Source organism: Carica papaya, chromosome 7 (genome assembly GCF_054855325.1).
Source record: "Carica papaya isolate Zhongbai chromosome 7, ASM5485532v1, whole genome shotgun sequence".
Lineage (NCBI taxonomy): Eukaryota > Viridiplantae > Streptophyta > Magnoliopsida > Brassicales > Caricaceae > Carica > Carica papaya.
Window position 1 is genome coordinate 27,568,820 of NC_142315.1, and position 9,534 is coordinate 27,578,353.

At 31.6% G+C, this 9,534-nt stretch overlaps 1 protein-coding gene and 1 pseudogene across 1 annotated transcript; one reads left to right on the top strand and one right to left on the bottom strand.

The window, feature by feature from the left end:
- Nucleotides 1-518: 518 nt before the first annotated feature.
- PID2 (AGC (cAMP-dependent, cGMP-dependent and protein kinase C) kinase family protein) lies at nt 519-2,515 on the bottom strand. Its single transcript, XM_022039573.2, has 2 exons — nt 1,736-2,515; nt 519-1,592 (listed from the first exon to the last, which is right to left on the bottom strand). The coding sequence occupies exons 1-2, from the start codon at nt 2,341-2,343 to the stop codon at nt 680-682; spliced, it is 1,521 nt and encodes a 506-aa protein (XP_021895265.2). The 5' UTR covers nt 2,344-2,515; the 3' UTR covers nt 519-679.
- A 4,383-nt stretch (nt 2,516-6,898) lies between these two features.
- Nucleotides 6,899-8,709, top strand: LOC110812644 (catalase isozyme 1 pseudogene; annotated as a pseudogene).
- The last annotated feature ends 825 nt before the right edge of the window (nt 8,710-9,534 follow it).

Genomic DNA, 9,534 nt, shown 5'->3' on the forward strand with positions numbered 1-9,534 from the left:
TATATACCCAGACAAGCTTTATTACGGATCCTCATGCTCTGCCCTGACTCAGTACGTACATATATATATATATATATGTATATGTGTATACATGTATATACTTATTGAATAAATTCAAATTACTTTCTTCTCTGCCTTTTGTTTGGAAACCCAGAAAATTAAATACCCATAATAAGAAAAAAAGTGATTTCTATTTTGTTTTCTCATATATTATATACATATATATATATATTATTTTCTTCAATCGGTGAAAACGACAATATTGAAAGTGCTCATACGTGAAAAAGTTGACATGGGCTTGAAATTTTTTGTTTTTCAAATTTATTAAATTTTTACCTCCATTGATGAGGAGTCATAATTGCCACCACATGAGTTCATAGCCTTCTCGTGAGGATCACATTGGAACAATTATGATTTTATTGGAGCCATCACGTAAATAATTAATTTATTACAAATAGATTAATTAATTTAATTGATTAATTACTAAATTTAGCTTAATTAAGAATTATTGAGAAGCATGGGAAACAGTTATCTTTCTCATTAATTAATTAATTAGTAGGAAAAACAGAGGAAAACAACGACTCTTGTTTTTTAGTATCCTGCATGATTTTCTTTTTTTTTTTTTTTTGTTTGTTTCCTGTTTTTTTTTTTGCTCTAAAATTATATTTACATTTTACAGTTAGAAGTAATCAAAATGATGAGAGATCTGATACGGTGCGTCTCTCTGTTTCTTGCTTAGCTTGGGCAAGTTACTTCCGATTCTGCAATGGCGATCGCCGGGGACTTCTGGCGGCTTCACAGACCGAATCAAAGCCCAGTTTACTCCTTTAAAAAACTCGTGCCTTTTGATCTCCACAGACCCTCTTAAGTTCCCGATCCGCTTCTTCGGATTCTTCACCAACAACCTACTTATCAAGTCTTGAACTTTGACCATCTCGTCGTACTCTCTGCTGCTACTCGCAGAAACTCTCGGGAACGTCAATGGCTGCTTGAGTATGTTGATTAGGGTTTTCTCGTTGTTTTCTCCTTTAAAGGGTGTCCGACCGTAAAGCATCTCGTACAAGAACACACCGAGAGTCCACCAGTCGACTGCACTTCCATGTCCTTGTCCTGATATCACCTCCGGAGCTAAGTACTCGTGGGTTCCCACGAAAGATTTGGATCGAGCATTAATGGGTTCCGCCACCAGCTCCGGGTTTTCAAATCCTTGCCGATGATTATTATCGCGGTCGTGATGATCCCCGCGGCGAATTTTCTCATCGTCGACGTGCTCTGTAATGGTCGTGGTGATGACTCTGTTTTTCTTGTTTCTGGTTGACGCAGAGAAGCAAGACAGCACAGGCTGTATCGGCGCGGCGCATGTCGGAGTTGAGCATCTGGTGATATATTTATCGTCGTCGTCGGAGACGGAGACGGGGGGTTTTTGCGTTAAAAGTTTTGGAACGACGTCGCATTTGAAGGAGAGATCGAAATCTGAAAGCATAACGTGACCGTCTTCTCTGACAAGCACGTTCTCTGGTTTAAGATCTCTGTAAACTATACCCATCATGTGAAGATACTCTAATGCTAATAGAGTTTCAGCAGCATAAAACCTGCACATTTTCCCATATATTGATAAATTACGGTAAGCTTTTTTATCATCTTCAACGTAAAAAGGAGGAAGAAAAGAAAAGTAACTACTGTCTAAACCATCAAATCTAAGACAGAGACATTATAATTACAATATAAAACTTACTTAGCGGAAGAGATGCTGAAGCGTTTTCCTGGTTGGCGTTGTCTGGCGGCGTATAAGTCTCCGCCAGGACAATACTCCATGACCAAACAGGAATAGTGAGAAGCTTCGAACTCTGCATACAAAGTTGGTAAAAATGGGTGATCAAGCATACCCAGAATCTCCTTCTCCATCTCAGCTCTCTGCAACTTGTTCCTTATAGCAAGCGCTTCTCTATCCACCACTTTCATGGCGTAAAAGCACTGAGGCAACCCAACAACCGGGTTCCTTATCTGGCAGAGATAAACATTCCCTATATCGCCGCTTCCTAGCCGACGCAGCAGACGGAAATGGTCGAGCCCAACTCGTCCCTTGGTGTAACGGAGACGCCTCATGGCCTCCCACGCGGCCTGGTTCGCCTTGTGCGGCTTATGGCCTCCCCCAGGACCGAACAAGAAAGAGGAAATCTGGTCTTGGCCGTGAGGTGCAAAAGAGGAGCTGCAGAGGGAGATGGAGCTCCGGCGACTCCCAAAGCTTAGGTTGCTCATCCAGCTCCGGCTGGATTCCGGCACGGTTATTGAAGAGGAGCTACTGTCGTAGTCTGACTCATCTCTGTTGGTTATGGCTGCCATTGTCGTCGTCTTCGTTGTTGGTGGTGGTGGTGGTGGTGGTGGCGAGTGCGCATGGAATTTTGAAGGGTTTCTTCTCTTTAGGTCTTAGGCTCTGGTCAGGCTTTTTATAAATATTTATACAGCAGGCAGTCTCCCTTTTGGTGGGTTTTGTTTTGAGGACATGAAATTTTTTCATGTACCAAAATTATAAATATAAGTAAATTTTGGGATCAAAGAAAGTAAGCTTTTGTAATTAGCTAATTTAGTATAAAAACTTTAGTTTATAAAGTACATGTATTTTAGACCTTATATTTATTTCTCTAAAAAAAAAACCCTTCCTTTCCCTCTGTATCACAACTTTGCCCCTACCATGCTACATCCTTAATTCTTCATTAATTTTTAATTAACACCAACTTTAAACCCACCTTCTCATTAACTTCGTATAAGTTACCAATAATAAAATGATTAAGAAATATATACATACAAAATTTAAGAACCCATAAACATAATTTACCTTATTTTAAATTAAGAAAATTATAAAAATAAATGAATTGACTTAAATTTATTTTTAATTTTTTAATTTTATTTATAGTCTTATAAGAACTATAAAAGAAGCTTTTGATTATTGGGTTAAGCATGCTATACTTCACTGACATAACCACTAAACTTTGTTGTTTCAAAAGTGAGTTCCAGAGAGGAGATTAATATTCAAACAATATAATTATAATTATAATTATAATTGTAATTAGTATTTCAAAAGAGTATAATGACTCGTTTTCTCTTTTACCTTATCCCTAAGAAGATTTGTACACTCATTATGTATATTTAATTTACATTTATATAAATATTATTAATTATTCCTATTTTATAATATAAATTAATTTATTAAAAACAAAAGAATTATGGCTTTTTGAAGCTGACGGAGCGACGGTCAAAAGCTCTTATTCTTTTCTGCCGAAAAGCTCCCGCACCGAATTCTAGATGCGGTTCCCAAGCCAGCAATTATAGCACTAATCCGTTTTTTAATCTTAATTAATCAAAACGACGACAGTTTGAACCCAAAACGACAGCACTAATCTTCCATCTCTCACCCGGTCAAACCTTGCTTTTGAATGGTAGTTAGGTGATGCGTTAAAAGAATTTGCCTGAGCAGTAAAATAATTGATGAATTAGTTTTTTTTTTGTCAGTTTATAAAATTTTGGTTTTAAAGAATATTAAATGAAGCCACGTTACCTTGCGGTGCATGAAACACCCGTGCCCCCAAAACTTTATTTCAGGCTTAAAATATGTTTTTATTAACTAATAAAATACAGTAAATTTACGTATATCACGTATATATATATATATATGTATGATATAACTTTTATGATGTTGTTGTGATGCATGTGAGTCCAAAGTATAGGAGGTCCATTATTAATGACCTTTACACGTACCACTAAGGTACTTAGCAATTGGGTATTCAAAGTATAATTGATTGGAACGGTTCAACATTTAAAATGTATTCTTTTTATAATATATATATATATATATATATAGATATAGATATATATTGATCTCACAAGAAGCCTGTTGGGTAAACAAAATGGTATCCGAGATTAATTTTTAATTAGCACTAATTTTTCAAATTAATCTCTTAATTAATAATTATATAAATTACCATATATTTTGTTTTGTCTAATTATCTCGTTAATAATAATAATAATAATAATAATATGAAAAGGTAAATGATGGGAAAAAATAGGAAAAAGGAAAAAAAAAATAAAGTGAGAGTAAATGATGGGATGATTTCTATATACATTTTGAAGAAAAGGTAATGTGAGAATCATTAATAGAGATTGGTATAAAAAAAAAAAGAAATTCATAATCAATTCCATCATGTAAAGATATATATATATATATATATATTATATATGAACACCCTTTTCAGCAGTAGGTAGATCACAGGAACCTAAAATCAGTCCATCAAATTTTCCCATTCCTAATTACAGCATCATCTTGTTGGTCCATATATCTAATTAAGAATAATAATGTCAAAATTTTCAATATGTATAGATATATATACTTAATTTTATGATGGGGGAATTGGGATTTGATTTGATTTGAAGTAGAAATTGTAGGAAGATCATTCAAAGTCTTGTCCTTTATAAGATGGGTTTTTTTTTTTGTAGTTATATAAATAAGAACCATGTGAGAGATTTTGGTTAATTTATATTTGTCACTTGAGAATATACATATACATATACATATATATATATATATATCTTCTTCTTCTTCTTCTTCTTCTTCTTCTTCCTTTCTTTCAATGCTCCACTTTTCTGTGCAAAATCTTATCAGTTTCACTTTTGGTTGCAAGTTTAGGCTGCAGAGGCAGCAAAATTTGCAGTGGTGGAAAGTGGCAAACACTTGGGAATTCTCAATCCTCCATCACTTGCCCCATACATTCTTCTCCCCATTACCAAAGTGACAATCAATCACTTCTTTTTGTTTCATTTATCTCCACCTACTCCCTCCCTCTCTTTCTATATTTATGTATATATATATATATATATATAGAACTAACTATATCATAACAAGAGTGTTAACAAAAATGATAAAAATTCTTCAACAAATTAAAAAAAAAACATATTCTAAATTTCACCAAATTTTAAAATTCATTTGTTCTTGTTCTATATAACCTCAATTTTTACGCCATCGTAACACAATTTATCTTTCTCGACTATAAATAAATTTCATATTATTATAAGTACTAAATTGATCAGATTCAAATCTTAAAACTGTAAAATCAAGACGAATGAACTACAAAATGATATAAATATTTACGCTTAATAATCTTTTTTAAGTATTAAGATTTGATTTAAACGAGTATTAGATCCTAATAAATAAAGTAATTAGGTATGTGTAATAAAATATTATTTTTTTTTTAAATAAACATCACCATTAATCATAAACTAATCTAAAAATATCTTGTTGAAGTAGAAAAAAATTAAGAAATTACGAGATTACGTTACAATAAGGTCTCAATTAAGTAATTACATTGCTTTATTTATTAGAATATATACAATCTGATTAAAGTTTCTAAAAATTACTAAAATAAAAAAAAAAACTAAAATAAGTACTTTTAAAAAATAACCTTAAACAAGCAATTCTAATTTAAAAACTATTATATTAAATAAAAAAATATCATTAAAAATAATTTGAGTCACTTTTTATAATAACATGTTGAATTCTTATTTCAATATATACCTTCATATTATATAATAGTGCAAAATTTTTTGGTATATTCGTACTTCTTATATTTGATTAGCATATAATACATGCAAAAAAAAAATCACTATCTTAACTTATACAAATTACTCCAAGTCTCATCCATTCACCTCTCCTTATGGAAGTTTGATTGAATGATCATGTTTAAACTTTTAGATCAAGTGCAATTGTGCAACATGAAACTCTATTTACCATTGTCGAAATAGCTCAGATTAGTTGAATTAACGTGTATAATATATGCATATATATGTATCTATATTATAAGGTGAAATATCGATATACAGATATTTGGGGAATATGCATACTTACATATTACATATTCTACACATGTAACGGTTACTAAAATGAAAAAAACAATAAAAGGCAAGATGAAAAAAGAAGAAAAAAAAAAAAGGAACGAACAAAGGGAGACATGTAAACTGGAGGCATGTAGATTGATGGTTTCTTCTCCAATAATGTGAAGAAGAAATTAATCAAACAGATGAAAATGGAGAACTGACAATCCAACCCTAAAAAAGTTTTTAAAAAATTGCAAGTACAAAATGGGGTTTTATTTAATTTTAGTTGGAGACAATTGATGGCATAAATTTCAGAGCAGAAAGAAAAAGAAAGTAGAGGAAATTGAAGAGAGATATGGATGCATACACTTAGAAACTGTGTATGATCTTTTCATGTTCTTCATTTTGGTGATGTGCCAGAGACATGGCATCATGGGCATGCAGCTTTCGAATTCATGGCGGTCCAATGCATCATCTCTTTTGTTTGCATGCAATCTTGTTTTCTTTACAAAATAATAATAATAATAATAAAATTCTTTCTAAAGTTGCATCCAAACAATGTCTTGAGCTTTGCAGACTGCGAAAGATATATAGGAGCATAATATATATATATATATATAAATTAAAAGATTAAGATCTAAATTTGTTTAATAGAAAACAAATTTTATTATATTATGGAAAAACTACTCAAACTTGTTTAGTTCTATATATATATATATATATTTCATTAACAAATAAAACTAATATCAACACCAGATTAAATAATTCTAGTTGTTTTGATTGAATTTGTAATTACCCTTCTATCAGTTTTGAGAAATAATTTTAAAAATAAGTAAAATTAAACTTTTAAATTAATTGAAAAAAATTATTTACTGAAAAACACAATTAATTTACCATCACAGAAAAAAAAAAAAAAAAAAACTATTAATGTTTGGTACGGGATGATATTAAAGTTTTAAAACTGATTATATGAGAGATAAAATTAGCTAATATGGTGTGAATGGTAATACGACATAGTTGGAAACAAGAACAAAGAAGATAATATATATGGATTAAAATAGCAGATGAGGAACCATGCATGATCCTCTATAAATGGAGGCATGAAAAGCTGATTGTTGCCTCAAATCAAACTCAACAAAATCCTTTTGCTATCTCACTATGGATCCATACAAGAACATTCCATCAAGTGCTCAAAATGCCAAATTTTGGACGACAAACTCTGGAGCTCCTGTATGGAATAATAACTCTTCATACACAGTTGGAAAAAGAGGTCCAATCCTCCTTGAAGATTACCATTTGATCGAGAAGCTTGCCAACTTTGACAGGGAAAGAATTCCAGAACGTGTTGTTCATGCTAGGGGAGCTAGTGCGAAAGGTTTCTTTGAGGTTACACACGACGTCTCATCTCTTACATGTGCTGAATTTCTTCGTGCTCCTGGAGTTCAAACACCTGTGATTGTTCGTTTCTCTACTGTTATCCATGAAAGAGGCAGTCCTGAAACCTTGAGGGATCCTCGAGGTTTTGCAGTGAAGTTTTATACCAACGAGGGAAATTTTGATCTTGTTGGAAATAATTTCCCAGTCTTCTTTGTCCGTGATGGAATGAAATTCCCAGATATGATTCATGCTCTAAAACCTAACCCTAAGTCTCATATCCAACAGAATTGGAGGATCCTTGACTTCTTTTCTCACCATCCAGAAAGCTTGCACATGTTTACTTTCCTCTTTGATGATCTTGGTATTCCACAAGATTACAGACACATGGAAGGTTCGGGTGTTAATACTTACATTCTTATAAACAAGGCTGGGAAAGCACATTATGTGAAGTTTCATTGGAAACCCACTTGTGGAGTTAAATGCTTGTTGGAAGAAGAGGCAATTCGAGTTGGAGGATCGAATCACAGCCATGCAACTCAGGATTTGTATGATTCAATTGCAGCTGGTAACTATCCTGAATGGAAACTTTACATTCAAACTATTGATCCTGATCATGAAGACAACTTTGATTTCGACCCACTTGATGTAACCAAGATTTGGCCTGAGGATATCATTCCTCTGCAGCCAGTTGGTCGCCTAGTCTTGAATAAGAACATCGACAACTTCTTTGCGGAGAACGAACAACTTGCATTTTGTCCTGCTATTGTGGTTCCTGGGATACATTATTCAGCTGATAAACTTTTGCAAACTCGAATTTTCTCCTATGCTGATACTCAAAGGCATAGACTTGGACCGAATTATTTGCAGCTTCCAGCTAATGCCCCCAAGTGTGTTCATCACAACAATCACCATGATGGTTCCATGAATTTCATGCATAGGGATGAGGAGGTCAATTACTTTCCTTCAAAGTATGATCCGGTTCAACACGCTAAGAGGTTTCCTGTTCCTTCTAACATCCTTACTGGAATGCGCGAGAAGTGTGTGATTGAGAAGGAGAACAACTTCAAACAACCTGGAGAGAGATATAGATCTTGGGCACCAGACAGGCAAGAACGATTTATCCGAAGATGGATTGAGGCTTTATCTGATCCGCGACTCACTGATGAAATTCGAAATATATGGATCACTAACTGGTTGCAAGCTGACAAGTCTCTGGGTCAGAAATTAGCAAGTTCACTGAATTTGAAGCTGCCATAAAAGTGAAATATTTTGGTTTGGAAGGGAAAGAAAAGACTAAGTACATAGCAAATGATAAGATAAAATAAACTTAGATTTTCTGATATAACACCAAGTGTCGTGTGACACTATAAACTTGATGCTTGGATATAATAAAACTTGTTTTCTATATAAGTTATTAAATAATTGATATTATTAGCCAATAAATATTAATAAATAAATTATGTTATTTGTTTATTTCTGCAAATTATAGAATTTTTTACTAAGATTTTGTTTGGAAAAAAAATTTAAAAATTTTATGGAAATTGTTTGCAAATTTAAATGTAATTTAACTACAATAATGTAAATCATATTAAGACAAATTATAATAATTTTGTAGAAAGTTTTGTGTGAAATTATAAGTACATTTCATGTTAATAAAATTTAAAGTATGTTGGATAAATTATAGAATTAATTGTTGACTCAAAAAAAAATCTCATGTGTTAATTAAATTAATTATGAATTTAAAGATAAATTACAAAATTTTAATTTTATTCTTAATAGTGGGTGAAAAATTAAAATATGCCAGATTAATATTAATTTTTTTTTTCAAAAAAAAAAATCTTCAAAATCTCATTATTCAATTTATGTTTCGCTACTCTTGTTTATAACTATTTTTTATGACTTAAAACATATAATTTTTTTTTAAAGAAACAAACACTTATACGTTTGGATAAAATAATCATAAAAACTAAATAATTTTTAATTAAATATATGTATTATAAGTATTTTATTATTTATTTTATGAATATTTTACTAATTCTAAAAATGTATAGAGTGCATAGTGAAGTAAATTAGTTACAAAAAAAAAAGAACTTAAAAGATATATTTTTTATGTTACAAAACGTGAATAATAAACCATAATTAAGATTATAAATATTATTATTTTTATGAATAATAATAATTTTTTTTTTATATTTTTCACTTTTTCGAACAGTTAGTTGGTCACATACTTTTAAATAAATACACTGATAACTTCTTTGCAAAAAACGAATAATTTGTATTTTACTTTATTAT